The sequence below is a fragment of the Micropterus salmoides genome, unplaced genomic scaffold (genome assembly GCF_014851395.1).
Source record: "Micropterus salmoides isolate LMB-PRFRI ecotype aquatic unplaced genomic scaffold, ASM1485139v1 Ms_hic_scaffold_2237, whole genome shotgun sequence".
Classification (NCBI taxonomy): domain Eukaryota; kingdom Metazoa; phylum Chordata; class Actinopteri; order Centrarchiformes; family Centrarchidae; genus Micropterus; species Micropterus salmoides.
The window spans coordinates 1,419-22,640 of NW_024041415.1; the positions used below are offsets into that span (position 1 = coordinate 1,419).

The 21,222-nt window shown below is 39.0% G+C and overlaps 1 protein-coding gene across 1 annotated transcript; it reads right to left on the reverse strand.

The window, feature by feature from the left end:
- Nucleotides 1-1,816: 1,816 nt before the first annotated feature.
- Nucleotides 1,817-20,916, reverse strand: LOC119917797 (cadherin-12-like; the record flags this gene model as incomplete). Its single annotated transcript, XM_038738216.1, has 4 exons — nt 20,904-20,916; nt 20,603-20,790; nt 7,607-7,860; nt 1,817-1,953 (listed from the first exon to the last, which is right to left on the reverse strand). Coding segments are annotated over exons 1-4 (592 nt in total), but the record flags the coding sequence as incomplete, so codon positions are not given.
- Nucleotides 20,917-21,222: the final 306 nt, after the last annotated feature.

Below are 21,222 nucleotides of genomic sequence, written 5' to 3' on the forward strand. Positions count from 1 at the left end.
CATTTAATAGATTTTCCCCTCTCTTTGACTCCTAAAAATTGCCACTGGGCTTAAATGCCAAAAAGTAAATCATTAATCTAGCCCCGGCTCTTATTTAGCACACCTTCTGCTGTGTACTGTGTCTCAGGAGAGCAGGAGACACTGCTCTCATTTTGCTGCATGACTGCAGTGTCTAGCAATGACCGGACAAATCTCCGAGGCTTTGTGAAGTGAAAAGACTCCAACTCAGGTGTTGTGCTAATCATGCAGAATTCAGGGAAAATTTCACCCAACAACTCATATTTTCCTCATAATCAATGTAATATAGGAATACAAGGTTTTGGTGGATAAATATTAGAAAGCATTTCTAGCAAGGACACACAGTAGATGCAGAAACGGGTCAAATACGTAGAGGTCTGCAATAATTTACTGTTTATTGAAAACTGAGCCTGGTCAAGTATGTAAAAAAGTCTAAATTTTTTTTCTGTGCATGACCTCTATTCATACAATGCATTATTCAATGGGCATTGACGGATCACCCGCTTGCTGATCTTTGTGGTTCTTTGTGTTTAAACAGACAGACATCATCCAAACCATGATAGCAGAATGCATCGCAGAGGAGCCATAACAGCTATCCAATACCCCGAACACAAAGTTCTGCCAAATCTCACTCAAGGTCAAAAACAGACTAGAAGTCACAAGTTGGGACACAAACTCCAGGGTGCTGGGTTTATCTCTGTCCCCACTACACCAGTGCAACCGTTATTTTTTTTCAACACTGGTTCGGGATGTGAATTTTTTTTCTTTTCTACCATTGTGAAAATAGTCTCTAGAGGAATATTTGTTCTCCAAGAGGGCAGAGAACTGGATCAGAGGCTAAGTTGGGGAAAGGTCATACAGAAGGATCGAATCCCAGGTCGGCGAGGGGCAATATGTGCAGAAATACTGCTGTGTCAAGTATGATAGACTGAACATGTAACGTCCTTGTAAAACTCCCACCTCTTTCTCCTACTCTCTACTCCCACCACCCTAAATCCTTTCGGTCTACCTCATCCTCCAGTTCCTTGACACTTAAGCACAAAAGCCACACAAAAGACTCACACACACACACACACACACACACACACACACACACACACATTGAAAACAGAATTAGCATGTCACTGCCATGACCTTGAGGGGAAGTGAGTAATATCAGTTTCCAAGGCGACAATGACTCAAGTTTTAACAGCCCATATTTCACAGTCTGTCCTAATGAATATACAGCGTGGGTAATTTTGATTGAGCACCAGCCTGCCTCTGGGATAATGACTTTGACGGTTCTTAGCAGATTTGATGACTTGATGACGATGGATTTGCTTATTTATCCGGAAATTTGCTCCACTTCCTTCATAAAAACATAATTAGCTTGATGACATGTCTTAAAGCCACAGCTCTGCATTAGTTCACTCTTTGTTAAGCTCGGGTTACAACATGCTGTGATCCGACTGCATCTTATTGCTGTAAAACTCTGGAAGGTTCACATTTTACTGCGGTGTAAGTAAAAGTTGACTCTGGCAAGAAAGCACTGTTTCAATGCCAATGTCATCAAATGTGTTAAAAAAGATAGTAAAAAATGAAAACAGAGTTGAGGCAAGTATGCTAGAGGAGACAATGTCCTGAAGATACATCCCTCCGGGAGAGCCATCATGGTTTATAGTCACCTATAAACCTTTCCAGCAAAATGGGATTGAGTATTGACTTGAGTAAAAGCGTGTTAAATCCTTCACACAGATTATGGCGGAGGAAGGACAACGTCACCTGCATGAATTGCAATCGATCTAGTTGTCATACTTACTAAGTTTGGTTGCCACGATGGAGATATTGTGCTGGGCAATGCTCTCTCTGTCAAGGAGTTCGTTTGTGGAAATCGTTCCCTCCACTGGATCAATGTCAAAGTAGCTGTCCAAGTCACTCTTCCAGTCAATGGAATACCTGAAAGAAAATGTTTGTTTAATGGCATTCATTTCCAACATAAACCAGAGAATTAAACCATAGTGATTTTCCCTCTGGGCTCATGTATATGAGTTAGGTGTAATATAACGTTGGCGTAGCCTTCATTACTCATTCTGAATGGTCATTTCCAGAAAATGTGCTGAGGGTCGCATATACATTCCAATCTAGTAATGGGGCACAAGTACTTTGGCCATGCTGAGCAAACGGTTTTCTTGGGAGCATAAATGAATTTTAGGCAGTGTTGAAACCATATCAATCTCTCACGGCTGATGAACAACAAAAGGCATAAAATGTTGGTTTGGTGTCTGAGAACAGAGGGTACAGCGTCCTCTCTGAGAAATACATCTTTGGTCTTGCCCAGTCGCTCTGAATGCAAACTATGAAATAAAAGAGATCTGAAACCAAACTGCATGCCACTGACAGCGCCATTCATCATGCAATGCTATTTGATCTTTAAAGGCTATTTTTCATTAATAATTTTGTGATCGTCAGTGGAGTTCCCACAGGAGAGAATATGTTCCTGTCTTTTGTTCCCCTTCACAAGGAGGTCAAAGGTTGGGGGTTCAGTGCATTGCTCATGGGTACTTCCACAGGATAGATGCTTAATTTCTCATTGATTTGAGCTTGGACTTTCCACATGAAGGACACCCTTTCTAGGCCACCATTCTGCCATTTCTTTCCCTTCTTGTAGCAAGTTTTTTCATCATTAAAGGGTATTTCTCATTAATATTTATCATGCTTGTTTTTACACTGTAAAGCATCAAACTGGACTTGACTCACTCATTAAGAGAAAGAGGCCTAGCGTACATTCAAACCCCCAAGTCTTTTACTGTAATGAGAATGATAACAAAACTACTTAAGTAGAATTTTTTTGCAAGCTTTGGTCCCATCAAATTTTCTGTTTCAATTTTGATTTGTCCACGTCCTCTCTTTACTCTGTGTTGCGTGTAGCCTTGAAGTGAACATGATCACGTCAAAATAGTTTAGTGTGTGAGTCTCTTTGATAAATATTACAGCCAAACTCCCATCAAGAGTTCAAAAGATCAATGGTTTCCAATTTTTCCTCAGGGCAAAACCATTTTTTGGGGGGGGTGGGGGTATCATTGGAGTCAAGCTGCTACTGAAGCAGATTTTTCAGTACGAGTGTGGCCCAGTGGTTAGAGAGACTGCTTTATAACCAGAATATTACAAAGTATGAATGTTTTGAAATTCCTTTGAGCAAGACAATAACCCCCCACCACCACCACCACCAGTTCCCTTGCAATCTGCCAAGATAAATGGCAAAAATGTTTCAGAAACTTAATTTTTTTGTGAGATAGAAAACATGTTTTAGTTGTAATTAGTTCAGTCTCTGAATTATCTAAAGGAGCATAGAGCTCATCAACAGCTGTGAAAAAGAAATCACAGATCTAAAAAGTCTACTTAAGCCTAACTCAGTACTGTGAACTGTAGATATGAAAATTAATTACAGCGTTATCTCCTACTTTGAACTGCAGTACTGTTAACTCAGCCCAGAGAACATTACACACAACAGACAAGGTAATTTAAGAAAAAGTCAAAGCACATCTGTGTTTATTTTCCACAGTCATTGATTTTTAGAGTTTATGGTTTTGCTGCAGTAAACGCTATAAACTTTATTGCTCTTCAGTGTTTTGTGATTTGTGGTATTACCATTTTAGACAGAGGCCAAAAGTTCAGTTCTTAAAACTTATTCTAACTATAGGAAGCTCTTTAGAATCGACCAACAATGCAGTATTCATGACGCTCTTGTGTTTCCCCAGCTAGAGATAACTCTGCACTATACTGCTAAATAGCAGAATCAGTTGAGTCAAAAGTCTAAAAGCATAATTCCCTATGCATGATGGGTCATTGGGTCTATTGTTTAGAAGTGAAGAATGCAAGGCTGCTCTCTGAAGGCACACAAATGAACAATGTCAGCTGTGGTTTTGATGAATATTTAAAGTGCTAGAGACAAAGTGGAGAATGGAGGGCATTAGCTTTTTGTCGTACAAATCTCTCCTTCTTCTGTTCTTTTGTTTTCTCTGGAATAAAATATTCATAATAAAACAACTTCTGTCCATGCAACAGGTATTTTTGTCATTTGTGTCCCGCTCGAGCAATACATTTTCAAAGAACCATAACTATAAAGCAATGTGCCTGAGCAAAAGTAGCTACTGTAAACTATTTTAACAAAAGCGTTCTCATACATTTTTTAAGAATGCACTTCTCTTGTCTTTGCCAATGATGGTCTATTGTTATCTACCACTCAAGTTTTATGATAGAACACAGGATAGTGTGTGCATGTATTTGTGTGGTACAGGGTGTATAGCAAGACAGAGAGACTGAGAAAGAAAAGAAATGACTTGCCTTGAGTATAAATCAGAAGTTCAGTCAAGCATGTCAGAACTATAAAACTGAGCAGTGACGTTTGAATGTCCTACCTGATAATTACTAAGGAGCGACCAGCAGTCTACACTATGTTGCCTTGTAAAATGATTTAGGACCCTTACGGTTTGGTAGGTTTTGTTCTGTTATCCATGTAATTGATGAGGATTAATTTGTGACTTATGTGAAAACAATCACAGTAAAATCAACGTAATTTAACGTAATATAAATTTTAAAAAGTGCAGTTTCTTAGCTTCTGTGAGGCTATACCGACATATTACAATTCAGTTTATATCTTTATCAGTTCTCATGTTCAGTTTAAATTGTGTCAGTCAACAATGTTTTTGGTGTTTTATGTGCAAAATTTCTTTGTATGGTCCAAACACCAGCTCTTTTTCTAATCTAACCTCAAATTGTTACATAGTGTAATGCTGTCACTCTCAGCAACAATTGCAGTACAGCTAATTAAGGATGTGGGCAAAAATAAAAGCATGGGCGCAGCTTCCTCTGTGTTTTACTTGGTCCATTTTAATTGCCACCACAAAAGCTGTACAAATGAACTCTGACAAAAGGTAATATATCCACTTCACTTTCCTCTCAGTTATGTCATATCACTCGGCCAAGCCACTAATGATGTGCACAGTGTTACGCAGCCACATCTACACAAACTATTGGATATATATGATTACCATTAATTAAGTTATGTCAATGATTATCAATAAACATCAGTAAATAATGAAATCTATAAAAAATTAATCCCCACCAAAATATTTTAAAATATCTTCAAAGAACTGCATCCAACTGCATAGAAACAACTTGCCGCTCTATTAAGAAACAGAATATAGAAAATACATATCTTAAATATGTTTTAGCCCTAGTGGATGACAGCCACATAGTGGATAACCTATAAATTCTTGTTTTGTGAAAAACTTAATCTAAATTAAAACAGGTGCTCTTAAACTGTGACTCCAAATCGTATGATGGAACAATAAATATAACTGCATGACTGGTCGAGAGGTGAGTGGCTGGTTAGCAAAAGCTGAGTGTATGAACAGAGTTGTACGCCTTGACCATAGTTTGCAGGGCAAAACAGTGTTTTATATTCATTACGTTCTAGTGAGTAAATATGCAAAAAATGTATGCCATAGAAACTAAACATGAGTTACATTAAAATGTCCAGTTGTTTTTGCTGTGAATTTAAAATGTTCAGTGAAATTTGATTAGTTATTATCAAAAGTTAGATAATATCTGCACTCTAAAAAGAGAGAGTTCATATATCGCTTTAATTTTAATAGTGCAGATATAAGGTTCAGATATGTAAATATGGGGCCACTAATAAAGTTATATTGTCTCTGTAGCATAACGTTGCCAACACATCCTGCACTGCCAAGAGATGATGCTAGCAGGATTTTACATGACAATGTCAAATGTTCTACATAGATTGATTAGTCCTCAAACCGATGAGTAAAACTGACAATACACTCGAGATTAAAGCCATGATGACATTGATGAATGGAGACCGGAGACATTGATGAATGGATTAGAGTTCTAAAACCTTCAATCACTAGCTGCAGTACCACAGTACTTCTCCCTATAGCTCTTTTATCCTTCCATCCTCTCAAGATGAAGATGTGCGTTCAGATCCAGTCCTACTTCATTCACTATATATATGGCTATAAGTATTAATTCCAGATTTCCAGAGTAAGATTTAGTCATTCTGAATAATATGAAAAACTAATTTCCATAATACTTCTTTAAATGGCAAGATAGGCATGGGGCACACTGACATGCGTTTTCTTTCTTTCTTTTCATCCTGAACCCAATCTACAGTATATTATTCAAGTAATGAAGTTTTTACCAAACACTAACATGATCAGACAATCAGAACCTAGTTGTTTAGTTTTTCAGTTAAGTAAGACCATGTCAGACCTTCATCTGTCTCTCCATCATACAGTACTTAAGAACAGAGCTCTTGTCTTAACATTTTATACTACAGAAAATATAATGCAGACTTGGGGATTTTTTTTCTCATTCAGTCAAAATGAACGTACCTCGGGGTTCTGATTGATTCCAAACTTTCTTTCAAGGCACAGGTGAAAAAGGTTTGTAACTGGGTCAAATTCAAACTTTCGGGTTCATTCGTGATGTCATGTCAACAGAGGCGGCAAAGATGTAAATGCATCCTATGATTATTTCCCATATCACTTACTGTTTAAGAGTACAGAGGTGCTTTTAGTCAGTCTGCATTTTCTGTTAAAGCTGCAATAGAACGGACCTCTATTCTAGCAACTATTAGCGAAATGGACACATGCAGTTTATTAAGAGCTCATTTACAGAAATGGTGTATTTAGCACTCAGCTCTCACTCAGTTGCACCTTCGTGACCTCAGTCTGTCTGTGCTGTGAACTTCCTTTGCTGTCTGCTGTCACCTATCTATATATTGCTATTGCCATTCGGTCTTCATGTACCTGCAGTTATAGTGAGAACTTTTACATATTGTATGTGCTTTTATGTGGATGTCTGTGATTCTGCTTTGCATGTTTATATTAGTGTCTTATAATACTGCACAATGTTGTTTTATTTAGTCAATATTCTATTTCTATGAACATTAATATCCTTCATTCCATTGTTTTGTGTGAGTTGTATGATGTGCCTCTGTTTTGCATATTTAAACAGCATTTGACAATGTTGTAAAATGGTGTCCTGAATTAGTTTTTTTTAATTAACATTAATAACATAACATTTCCTTTGTCTTTTTCTGAATGCTTATAAATTATCTCATCTTTGTCACATCTGTTCACTACACAGCAACTACAGATGAAAACTAGCCTTTTGGCTAACTATTGCACAAATCCATTAAAAGATTATAAAGGGATGCAATATGTATTTTCCCGAGAATTGGACTTCATAATATTCACAAATAAACTCTATCCGGCCCAGATAGATTCGGATGCCCTCTTAAGTCCCTTTTAATCTCCATTAAAACATATTTACCACTAAACACAATCAAAATAAGTCATGACTAACTTAAAACAATATTGACCAAACATTTGTAATTGTGGCATTTTAACCCAAGTGGAGCACAGTGGCTGAATGCTTATACTGTGTAGATCTTTTCATGTGAAATTGTCAGCCCCTTCATCAATTTGATAAATGCATATCGATATAACACCATGTACCATGCAATGTACTGAAACTTATGTGTGTGTATATATATATTGTTTTAGACAGAAGAGTTTAACTTTACCTGACTGGACTGCTGCTGGCATCTAAATCCTGTGCCGTCACTGCTCCAATGATGGTGCCCGCGGGTGTGTCCTCATACACATCCATCACATAGGAGGGCTTATTGAACACCGGAGGCTCATCCACATCCAAAACGTTAATCTTCACTGTTGCTGTGTCTTTGAAAGCCCCAAAGCTTTGAAATCGTGGATCCAGATGTGCATTGGAGGCATCTACCTTAAAAGTGTATGCCTTCTTATTTTCATAGTCCAGGGGCTACAAAAAAAAACAGAAACAGTACACAAGTTACTTTCACAATTAATTTCAGTTTACATCACAATAATGTTATAGTCTAGGATTTGCCAGAACTCCTGCTGTTATTTACTTCATCTATATTGTTCAAACTGCTAGCTAAGAGCCCTTGAAGAAATGCAGTAACTCAATATGAGCATCAGTGTTAACAGCCGGTTTGCCCTCGGTTCATTTTTGTTATTCTAGCATTTTCAAGGATGAGTAACTGCTATCACATTTCAATATCAGCCTCATCATATCAAACAAATGTCAGTATTTGATTTCCAATGTTTATGTCACTCAAAACACATCCAAAAAGCATTGCTCTCGCCTGCCTGAAAAGCAGATATGATATCACAGGTGCTAATTGCACGCATTTTGGTTGTTTAAATGACAGCTCAAATGGCAGAGTGGTACCTGTTACACGAGAGACACACAGTAGGTCCTGATCAGGTTAATGCCTCGCCCTTTCAGTGTGAGTTAGTCAAGCTGCACTAACTTGGTTCAGCAGAACTATGCCCCTGTACAAGACTTCTCCAAACAACATCTTAGGGGTTCATATGTTCTACCTCCTCAAGCCGCTGACATATCCGCTCAGGGTCAATTAGTCAAAGCGAGGGGAGGAATCTGCATCCTCGGCATGTCTGCAGCTAAGGTGGAGACATCCGACAGCAGAGACACCCATGTTCGTGCTGCTGCCTGTCTCCTGCCCTCTCATGTGTGACCAACCATACTTGGCAAGCTTGCAGTCGGTCACGCTCTACTGGCCTGGAGTCACATGAGAGACATTCCTTTCTGTGTATTTCAAATTGACTAACATGTAACCACTATAGCAGCAATGCTATCTTCCTGCCCCAGGACTTGGGCTTCTCTGGCATGTTGTTCCAAAAGACACCAAGTGAAAACAGCTGGTAATAGTACAGCAAAATGTGCTTATGTAAAGAGACTATGAGAGGGGAGGTACACTGGAGGATGTAGGGGGGGGAATTTTTTTTTGGACACAAGATGCCAGAACCAGTCATCTGTCCAAATGAAATGTACATGAATTAGCAATCAAATTAAAGTTCAACCACTAGAAATGACCAGAAGCGGTGCAGTTCTGATTTAACAGTGATAGCAGATGCTTCTCAAGCCCTCAGTCTCTCCTCCATCTCCATGGTTTCACAGTCTCGCTGCAACAGCAGGTGTCCGTAAAAAAGAAAAAAAAAAAAGAGAGCGATGTGAAGGCAAGCCAATCTGAAAGCAATCATTGACCATCAACCACAATGATTGGTTTGATTACAGTGCGCCAGATGCAACTGGCTAGGCAGAGCTATAAGATCCTTCAACAGGAAATACACTCTGTCCCTTTCAATCTATTTCAAGAAGTGACAACACTGAGAGAAGACCAAGCTCCCTGAAGCAACAATCCCACATAAAAACTGAATTGATTGTGGATGTCATTCAAATTCTGATCCCTACAATCAAACTAAAAGACATCTCGCCAAGTTACACCTATAGTAGCCTAAAAATGTACAGCAGTCCCTGTTTTGGTCTAGTGAGCTTCCTGCTTGTTCCTGTGAATTGCTCGAAATCATGTCAATCAATGTACTTAGCTTCTCAAAGAGTGAGTTTTAGACAAGGAAATAAATGCATCAATAATGTAATCAAAACATTGTCACTATTTGGATTTTATGTGATTCAAAACCAGTAAGAAAAGTAAATAAATACCTAATACAAGGCCATCTTACACTGTATATAATACTGCACCTGAACCACCACATGTAGACAGCCATGCATAGCTCAGCTGAAATATGTGCACAGGTGGAGGAGGAGGGAAGGAGATGCTGGGAGGTGGACAGCAGGAGGTGTAGACCAAGCCTCATTAGCCAGAGTCTCACTGGGGACGAGGAGAAGCGCTGCTCTCCATCTCAACATGCTGCATCACCACAATTAGGATACAGGCCCAAACTCTCACCCTTTATAACTGTCTAATTTTCATGTAAACCTCAGCTAGGCGATGACAGACACTTGCGGAGTGTGATGGGTAAATGCTCTTTTCACACATAGACTTTGCACTTTTGACACAAAAGCAAGCACAGCTGGCATCCTGGTGTTCCATTTGATAAATTACTGTGCGGAAATAATGTCTAAATTTAAAACAGTTGAGCATGGGAAATATAATTTAGGTGCAGGTGGATTCAGTAACGTTGAAAGTGACTGATTTGATCAGATAGTTCAAAATTTTAGCTATTTATAGAGTTAACTCATTTTTTTGAATGTGTAACTGCTTTCCCAAAGAAGCAGTTAGACATTCAAAAGCACAACCTCAGACTCATACAGCTATCTTACTATAACTCTATAATTGATAATTCAGAATTATAAAGCCAAAGCAAAATTTGGTCCAAACTAAGTTTAGACTGGTTTGGTGTACTCTTGGCTCTAGAAGCTGAAAGCTAGCTGGCAAGATAGCCTAGCCTTGTCTCCGTTAAACTAAATTCATTCACTGATTTCTCCCTTGCTGTTATCTATAATTGGAGAATATCCATTTTGATGAGCCAGCCAAAGCAGTTTGTTATTCCTCATGACTTAACGAGACAGCAGTTAAGTCCAATGACTGACAAAAAAACAGCTGAACAGCTAAACTCTTGCTAATGGCTGCAGAACTAGTGAAATAGCTGCTTGTAAAATATAGATATGTGATACTAATAAACCCTAGAATGAAACTGGATTTTTGAGGAAGGGTACGGTATATTCATGTTTATGGCAGTCAATTTTTGGTAAATAATCAGGGCATAAAATGGAGGCCTTACAACATTTTTGTTTCAAAGCCAACCGGCCTGCAAACTTGAAATGCTTTTTTCTCAACTGCTTCTATAGTTACTCCTCTCTGCCTTTATATGGCAACTTACCTGTGTCAATTATCTTAATGTCAAGGTGCAACTTCAAGCCACTAATAGCTTTTATGAGATGCTGTCACTGTTGTGAAAACAGAATACCCTTACTCTGACAAGATTTTTTGACATTATTTCAAATAGTATTTATGGGAGTAAATGCCCTATCTAATAAGCTATCATTATCAACAAACTCAATCACATTATTTTCTCTGTTTGCCAAAGAGTTGAGCGTCTTTAATACAACCACCAGAGGGCGTGTTACATGACCTGAAACTCACTGCGTTGAAGGACATCATGCATTTTTGGGTCTTTAAAACAAGTCTATGTCAGGATTCTGAACAATAATTTATCAAATATTCAACTTATTATAACATTTTACTTGATTTGACGTGTGCATCCATTCTAGTACACACTAAAGAATTTCATCAGGATTGAAAGCTTTTGCTAGTAAAGGCACTCATTCAGTAGCAGCAAAGAAAGGGGGATGACATTGGAGGAACAAATGCAGCTCATTTCCTCAGCTGATGGAGGAGGGAGGCCTTTCTGACACCCATGGAACAATGCGTGGAAGCCATTTGATTAACTATCAAGCACACGTCACAGATTCATTTACATATTCTGGTTTGGGTGCAAACACTGTAATGTTGATAACTTCACTGCCTTTTTAATGTGTCTGAGACACAAGAAGGTCCAAGAATGTCTGGAATATCTGTTGTTAAGTAGGAATAAAATGGGGCCAGGAGAGGGTAATGAGAAACTCTGAGTTAATGAGAAGACGTGCTAATGTGTCAACGCTTGACTTGGGGAGAATCAAATCAGATCTGGAGGCCATAAGGGAAATTTCCCAGGAAGAAAAAAATGTCCATTCATTCTCTGACTGCATGTATCATTTTGTGTTTTTTCCCCTTCTTCGAAGATGACCTACTTAAGCGAACCACTGCTGTATGACTAAGTATTACCCATATCCACACGTATATTATGTTTAAACAAGTTGCGCACACCTATGCATGTTCAATTACACGTTTGAAGTGTCTCATTATAGCTTAAATTGTTATGCACCTTTTATGGGTTACTGCGGACACAACAAGGAAGTGTATCAACGGAGGAATTTGTAAGGAGGACAGACCGAGTTCCTCTCATGTCAGTGCTGCTGCTCTTCAACATCACAACAGAACACACTTGAAATTCTAGACATGGTGCAGCACCCTTTGATATGTAAATGTGCACCTTCATTGCACTGGCAGTGATACTGAATGAAGGAACTTTTTTTCTTGCCAATTGAACCTGTTATGTTCCAAGGGAATTTGTTAATTTAGAACAGGGGACTAATCAAGGCATCATGGTCTCAAAGGTACAGTATTATACTTCACATCCATTAAAAAGTCCTTAAATCGTCAGATTCACATGTGAATACTGAACAATATATGTGCTTGTTGATTTATACTGAGATATAGTAAGAGCAAATCCATGAACTGAAATCTGTTTCTCACTTGATACTCAGGTTGGTTCCTGGTCCCTCCCCCACAGCTTGCTCCCTGCGCTGTGTAAAGTGTTAGTTGCAGCTGTTTTTTTCAGCTTATGGTTATTTTGGGGATGGGAGAAGCAGGATCATGTGCATATTGAGCAGGTTTCCCAGTTTGTTTGTGTGTTCAGTTCAGTATTAAAATAGCTGAGTTCAATATCCTTCTCAAATCTCAGCTGCGCGTACACTGTAATATGGGGGATGCTCTTCTGCCAACACCCCTGGGTGAATCTAGCCTTTCCCCTTGAAGAATCATTATCACAGCACAGCAAGTCATTAGCAGGCTGATATCATTTGTTTGTGCTGAACACAGGTATTACCTGAAGAGGCTGAAGATTAAATAGGGTGAAAATACTACAAATATTGTTTAATCTCTGATATGCAGAGCAGTCCTAAATCCATTTTACCACAGTATTATATATTTACAATACCACTTATGAATCATTAACACACTCCACATGATTTATCCTCTGAGAGAAAATCAAAGCTAAGCCAAATATGCCTAGAATATCACACATTTCTAATTGCAACTGAGACAACACATGCCTCCAAACAGCAACATTAAGGCAAGTCTGGATGCTTCATTCTAGTGAGGCCAGTACCTCCTGATCCCACATGACAGCGACCATCAACTAAAAGCTAAAGACTTGGCTGTTGGGTTGCAATAAGCTCTAATAGTCCTAGCATTATTTCTGGGATGCAAAGTTGCTTCAGGGTAAAATTCAACTGAGATTCTGAGATGTGCAATTATGATACAGTGGTTTGAGTCTGGCTTGACATCTCGTGAATGAGTGACTTCTTTATAAGGTCACTGCAGTTATTGACTGACAGTTCAGTAAGACTCTGCCATGCAAAAGAATGCTAAAGACCTCTAGCTACCATTGTGCCATAAGCAGTCAACTGACCACAGAGCCTACAGAGACCAATGAGCTCATCAGAAGAGAAAAGCTTACATGCCCCAGAGAGCCATTTGATGTCTCTGAATACCGGGGGGTCCAAACACTGTGGAGAGGAGATGCTCACTTTATTGTGCTGCCATCAGTCACATCAGTTTGTGTCCTTGGCTGCCTCGAAGCATCTCCATCCCCCCAGTGCTCACAACAGTGGAGTGCCATCTGAGAGCCTTGCCATCAGCCCTGTCCACACTGCAGTGTGGAGTGGAGCAACTGTGAAAGACTCACACTGCCACTCTTAATAGGACAGGGTTAGCCATGGGATGAGCCCTGAGACACCAGTTTAATCTATTATACCCACGCCTCCCCAGGCCACCAGAGAGGAGGCACTTCATCGACTCCAAGCACCACCTCAGACACCTCTTTGTCACTCTCTCTCTTCCTTTTTTTCTCTCTTTGTACTCCTTCACTCACACACACACCACATGCATAACCAGACATTGGCAAAGATATGCACACACATTGCCCCCTGCTTAGTTGCTTGGTGAGGTGTTATTCATCTGTGTTGGGCACCTGGATCTCCTGTTGTTCTGAGGTACTGTTTCCTTCTTTCAACTTCTTTCACACCAGGGTCTAAAATAACTAATTTCACCTCCCACTGGGACAGTCAGACCTATAATCAATACATTAGTTTCAACTCCTGTCTGTGACCAAGACTCAGTTGGTATCATGCAACTGGATGAGCTCTTGGATACTAAAGGTATCAGAGTTCCGCTCTAATATGCAGCCACTTGAAATGTAGAGCTTACATATATGTTTCAGACACCATCATAAGGTAAGGACATTTTAAAATGCATGATGTGTCCTCATATAAGCTGCAAACTAGACTTTAGTATTCAACCAACAATTCTCACTGTTGTCTGGCCTTCAGTCAGGTTAGCAGTTTGTTCATTACTTGTCATTTTACCATTACTTTTTGTTACTGTCTGGTAGTATCTCATCAAGACTGAAACGCAGTAACAGCTTCCATTCTCTGAAATGATTTACTGTTCAAACAGCCCAGTAATGACATTTCTGATTAGAGAAATTAGACTGCAGTCACTGTCTGGCTTTAGTGAAATTAAGTCCTTAATTGATGGCAGTGAGGATGAAAAAGGGTTCCTGCCTCAATTCTGCCAATGACTCTGACTTGGTTCTGACTGGGAAGTCTAAAATGGGCCACATTTGAGCGAAGGCAATCCAGGTAATTAGTGGCATTTGTTTTGTATGCAAGTGTTTATCAGTTTTGCACTGTGTTGGTGACACGCTCTTTTCTTAAATGTCATGCAACACTATAACATTAATCACTTGAATGTTCTTTTGTGGTGGGAAAAATGTCACCTTATGCAAGCTAGATGAATCATTGGCCACTTTTTAGTGTTACCTGATTAAAACCTTGAAACAAATCAGCTTTCAGTTCAATCAATTGCATACTAGTATGATACCACAAAAATCTAAGCTGGTCTGGAATCAGTGTGTTAGGACTTGAGTCAGTGATCCAACATATAGTTTTCATTAAATTTGCAATAATCTGTCTCCCTCCATTGTTCTGATCCTGTCAAACCCTGTCTTTTTCTGTCTCTGTCCATGGTGCTGAAACATTTAACTTGTCAGAGTGATTCGGTAGTCCCTATATAACAGACACTATTACTTATTTCATAGTGAGAAATGTACTTTGTGTCATCACTGACAAGTTTTGTGTCATACTACTGTCATTTTTGCATCTATAAAATGTGATATGGAATTGTTACCAAAATGTAGTGCAGATGCCATGGACACTATATGAGGGCACTGCATAGTGCAATTCAGACACTCATATACAATAGTGGACAGTTATTAAATTGTACTATATCTTAAATGGGAAGTGATTTTGGACACAATTACCTACCAACACCTTTCACAGCAACACCCAAATTATAACTCTAAAACACATAGAAACTACAAACCCTGGTAAATACAAGTACAGCGTGTCTATTGCACTTTTGGGGTTAACTGTCGTGTTGTGGACAGGAGAAGCCGGGGATTGAACCACCTACCCTGCGATGAATGGACCCACTCTACCTTGAGAGCCACCGCCACCCCTTTAACATCAACTAAGAAACCACAGAGATAGAAACCACCCCAATCACCTATGTAACTGTAATATCATCTCACAACACCTTAGCAATAACCCAAAGAACCAAGCAACCATCAAGTTATTTTCATTCATCATGATGAACATCTATTACATATTTTAACACTAAGTACTACATTAAATCAGTGGTTGAGGAGTATATGCAGCAGTTTTGTAGTACACAAGTCACCTGTACTTCTCTACAATGTTTTATGAACCCCTCTGACACTCCGGGGCAATGGATTTGGAGGCAGTGCCAGAGGTCTGCAGCAAATACTCTTCATTCAATGCACTGTGGCCGCTGGGGGCCTAAGCGCACTTTGTATATTGAGGAGATGGTCCTGTAATAAAATGGATTCCTTGAATATAAGCCGGCAAATATTATGCCACACATGCTGTCATTAAACAATGTTGCTCTTCTAAGCTTAGAAAAGCAAATTTCAATTACGCATATCTGCCGTTTTTTCTTCTCCCAGGAGGAGGTAAATAAACATGCAATGGACAAACGACATTTAATCTGATAAAAAAAATTTTTTTTACCAACACAATCCAAGGTTATTATGCTGACGCTTCCAAGGTGTGGGAGTGCTATTGCTCTCCATGCACTGTTTGAATGTGGCTGTGTCATTCCACATGTTTTTTCATGTACAGTATCTGCACACATTTGTCTGCACAGATTTGTTTGCACATTTCCCTAGGAATTCTTTGGTGGATTCATCTATTGTCTCTCATAATCCTATGTTTTGCAGATGGGATGTGCAAACCCCCTCCATGCCTCTGTGTCTCTTTTTTCCTCTCCCCCTATATCGGCAGACCAGGAAACAGATGATCATCCTTTGAACCCATTACTCAGCCTGATCCTCTTATCATAACCAACCTTCCTGAGTCTCTCATTTGGGGTCTGCCAAACTGCGCTCTGTGTACAATGTGGCTTTCGTTTCTGTCCTGCTGTGTTTTTTTTTTTTTTTCTCGGAGGTTGGTGCGAGGGAGGTAAGTCAAAAGAGAAAGAAAGAGACAGAGAGAGAGAGGGAGATGGGTAGGGAGAGGGATTGCTTGCACACATTTGCACACCTGTCTCTGGGGATATTCTACGAATCTGAAAAAAGACAAGTCTGTGGGCGGGTCAGTATTCTGGGAACACACTGAACAACTCATAAAGGCTTCATCTCCAGCTACGTACTCCCTACACCTTTCCAGGCACATCTCATTCTTTGTCTCTTCTCTTTCTCACTTGTCCATGTCCTGCTAATATCATAATCCCACACGGGTAGAGACATATGTTGTTTAGTAAATTAAACTGTGGGGGGGCTTGGCCAGTCAAAGGAGCTCAGAATGTCCCACACTAACAATGCCTTTTTGCAGTAGCCTACCACTGTAGGGAATACATCACACTGCCTATTATATGGCAGCACATCAAACACTGCAAGTAAAACAATAGGAGCAAAGATGAATCCTCACCACCCGTCGAGGGTATACATGATGTAAATAACCACCTTAATTTACATCATAATTGGTTCCTGTCTCATTCTGTTATTCCATTACTGTCATTGAGAAGGTCACTATACAATGATCTATAGCCATGACTATAAGCACCTTCCTCACATTCATTACATACAGAGTATGTATTCACACACACACATACGTGGTTTACACATACACAGGTTTGCATATGTTCATACTTAAGCACGGAGCATACTGAGGGAGCTCTTACACTGAGCAGGGAATCAATTACTCACTCTCAGTTGCATATTTTTGGGGATCAAAGGATCACACACCTTTGTGTGCTTGTGTGCTGGGGCATGTACTAAAAATGTACCAGTTAACAAGTACCTCACTGTGATACATCAGAAAAACAAATGCAGATTTGCATTCCCCCAAAGAACATTTTAGACACTTGCATCAGAAATACCCTGAAAGGCACAAAAACAGATAGAATTGGCTGCACATTTTTTCTATTACTTACTGCAATCAGATGAAATATATGCTGTATCCCTGAAATGAAACAGCAAGTGACAAAACAGATATATTACCACTCCTTAAAAGTATTTTGTTGTCCTCAGATAGTGTATTTGAGTTTAAAGCTGCAAAGTTTCGGAGGATGTCTGAAGACCTGTGTTTTCATCAAGAGAGTTTGAAGTTAGGTGGTAAATAAAATTGATACTGTTTATGGCTAAAAATTTGATTCAAATGCTTTAAGCATGTGTACTGAATTGATGTCCCAACTTCTACTGTACTGTATTGTATGACAGCAACAGAGAGCACCAATAGTGCTATGTGAGTGAACAAATTAAATGAGATATCCAGTTTGGGTAAATAACTATGTTTGCTCTTACAAAATTACCGTGACATAGTGATAAAGCTAAATGGGTTGTTGGTAAACATACACTTATCTGTAACTTTCCTTACAAAGCATTTGTATGGATGTGTTTTGGAAAAGACTAATCAAACATATTTCAGGCCCACATTTGTTACCTGAAAATAAGAAGAGAACTCATACCAGGAAAGGCATCCATCTTATCCGTGCATCTGAGCACTGCTTAAAAAAAAAATTTCTGACATTTACATTTTTCTCCTTTTCAGTGTCACAGAAACATTTTGAGGCTGTTGCATTATGATAACTAGCATTGCTCTGCAGTTCTTTTTTTAAATTGAACCTCAATAGCACCGACAAAAAATGGCATTTAAACTCACCACAGGGGTCTCCTGCATCCTGCCAAAGGGAAATGCAGTACAGAGTATGAAGGAATGAATGTGAGAGGAATAGCAGGTTGAAAGCTTATATTTGCATGTTTGCCTGCGATGTGTGAGAGTACACAAGACTTTGCTTATGTGTGCACATGTGTAGTTTGGTGTGTGGGCGAGACCTACTAACTTTAACACATTCATATTATATGCTTCTTAACTGTTACATGGTACATTCAGAGACACTGAGTGAAACATTTGACAGCTGTTCAAGTGATACTGACAGGATGTATTTTAATAGCTGGCTGGCAGAGGGATGGAAGAGTGAGCAGTTCTGTTATTCAGTGGTGGCTCTAAAAGGCAGCGAGAGGTAACAGTCTGTAAACTGTTGAAAACAGCACATTGCACAGTCTTGTTTACTAACCTGGCTAGCCTGCAAACAAACCAGCGCCTGAGAGTCACATTCTTCTCTACAGAGCTCTCACAGAGTCAGTCTAATGATGATTTCATTAATACAGTTTATTATATTAATGCCATTTTTGTCGCATTGTTTCAAGTGAGAAGTATGTGTACACCTTTTATTGAAACCTAAATGTGACCATACTGAGACTCTTTCATTCTCTGCCCACACAGCACTCAGAAATGCATATTATAAACCACTGTCATTGAGCTGAATGCTTTAAATGTCCAAAGAGAAATTATATAATGCTCTTGCTCTCTACAGTAAAGCTTGTGGCCAAAAGAATGATTTTATTTGTCCTTAGGGTGTGTGGACATGCTGGATCTTTAACTAGTCATACCCTGAGGACAGCATCGCAACAGAAAGTGTACACAAGTGAGGGAAGATAGTTAATGGGGAGATTTTTACTTAATAAACAAAAACATAAATATATTATGAAAACTGACTATAAGATGGATGAAGGAATTCACAGACAGGCTTTTCCATGGAGAAGTTGTGAAGCTCTTGCTCTTACTAAAAGTAATTTTAGCCCAAAATTACTATGGTTATTATTAGAATTGTTTAGGAAAAAAATGCATGGTGGTATATTAAAAATGAAATGAAATATTGATCATTTGTTAATTCACTACTAAGGTCAGAAGGACATGGTCATGATATTCTTATATTCTTTTGAGTAAGAATGAAATTAATCTTGGAACAAATCTCTCTCTCTCTCTCTCTCTCTCTCTCTCTGTCTATATCTATATATATATATATATATATATATAGACAGTGGTTGATAAAGTTAATATTTGATTGTATAATAAGTCTTGTTAAAGCCTAGCTATTTAGTGGATTAGTACTCATTGCACTGTGTGGATCACTTAGATTTCTTCCTCTAATTTTAGACTGCAGCCATAATGTCCTTTTTCTTTCACCTCTGGCCGTTGTGGGTCCCCCTTGAAAATGAGATGATAGATCTCAAAGGGTTTTTGCTAGAAGTAATAAATTTCTCTAATATCACTGGTGCTTTTGTGCCACTTGCCATTTTGTGGAGCAATATCATGGCCTTACAAATGCTATATTTGGTAACACTGGTATTAAATGAGATACTTTTGCTCTGTGCCTCAAAGAAAGTACAACCAAAGACCAAGACCTCTTGCTGTGGGTCACTATGCACTGTATGTATCAATCCATTTATCAAAAAGAACATATGGCATAGTAAATGAGCCCTGACATTCTAAGTGAATGCTTTATAGAGCGCAGGAGCTCAGAGGGAGCTATGCCATTTCTCCGAGCAGAGCTTTAATGCATGGACAGCAAGGGGACAAACAGTTAGAGAGCAACATGACACACTGAAAGATCACAAGTTCAGCCCTTGCTGCTGCCAAGTGTCCTGCTGGTACAGCATTCTGTAACATAATGAGGTTCTACCTGCATACGTATGACGTTTCATCTTATCATATATGTTATTTGATCTATTTCTCAATATTTATCAAACTTACTTCCTCCTTTGTTTTGTTCTACGATGTTAGTGATGGTGTTACTCTAGTAAATAGATGTAAATCTACAGTCGCACCACTGGAATAGTAACACTGGCGAGAAAGTACTCCTTTTTCAAAGTGGCTGAGGAAGGCTATTTATATATATATATATAACACACGCATTTACGCTTTTTTTTATTATCCTGAGCAGAGCAAGCTTTCTTGATGGTTCATGTAGTATTTATTGTGGGCTTATCTCTTGTGTCTTCCAGCAGATTTTTCACCTGCCTTCCCCTTTAATGGTCAATTTTAATGGGAAAAATCCACAGGAAGTCATGAGTTTCATTGATGGCAACTTAACATCAATCAGGAAAATGGAAAAGTGGAACAACTGCAATTAATAAATGGATGAAACAGGTATTCATGTAAAAAAACAAAAAAACAACAACAACTAGGTAAAGTTGTGATAATCGCTTGACTGTGTAGTACTGGTGGGTTATACGAAGCGTAAAATTGCCATTTTACTGAATTTACCAGGTGGGCTTGTCTTTTTTGTTTGTTTTTTTACTTTATTATTTGTCTTTATTTGTTGGTGCTAGCCACAACACGGAATACTGTTTTTTAATGCTAACTCCTGGTTTATGTTTAATATTTTGTCTTAGTTTCTGAGACTCCATACCCTTTTGAGAATGATGATCCCCTCTTGGTTGTGTTCATTGGTGGTGATGTCAAACATGGCTCCTCCATCACCTGGCACAATTGTGTACTCTACTTCGGCATTTTTCCCGATGTCCAAGTCATGTGCTTTGATTCTACCGACAGCAGATCCCACTGCAGAAGACTCAGGAACTCTTAGGTGAAAGAAACCTGTCAACAAACAAACAGATTGGACTCAGACTCATTTATTATCATCACTTGACATTGGATGGAAAATACTGAGCTCTTAACATCCTCTGTCCTTAATGTAGTCTCTCACCCACCTGAGGATGTCATATCCACCCACAGGCAAGCAGCTGATATGCTCTGTCTGATGTCAGCCCTGGTTATAGGCATGACATTATTCAATTTTGACGTGTTTAGACATCAAGGCTGCTCAGCTCCTTGTAATTGGCTGGCTCAACCTGTAAGATCAACAAACACGAGGGCCCCGAGGTCTTTGATACTCCCAACAGCAATAATCACTGCTGAAGACTTTGAAATATATCTACAAACAAACAGTGGATTGATTGATTATTACTTACACCTGACAATAGGTGGAAATCTTGTTTACTTCACTCTCTGAGAAGGCTAGTTCAAACA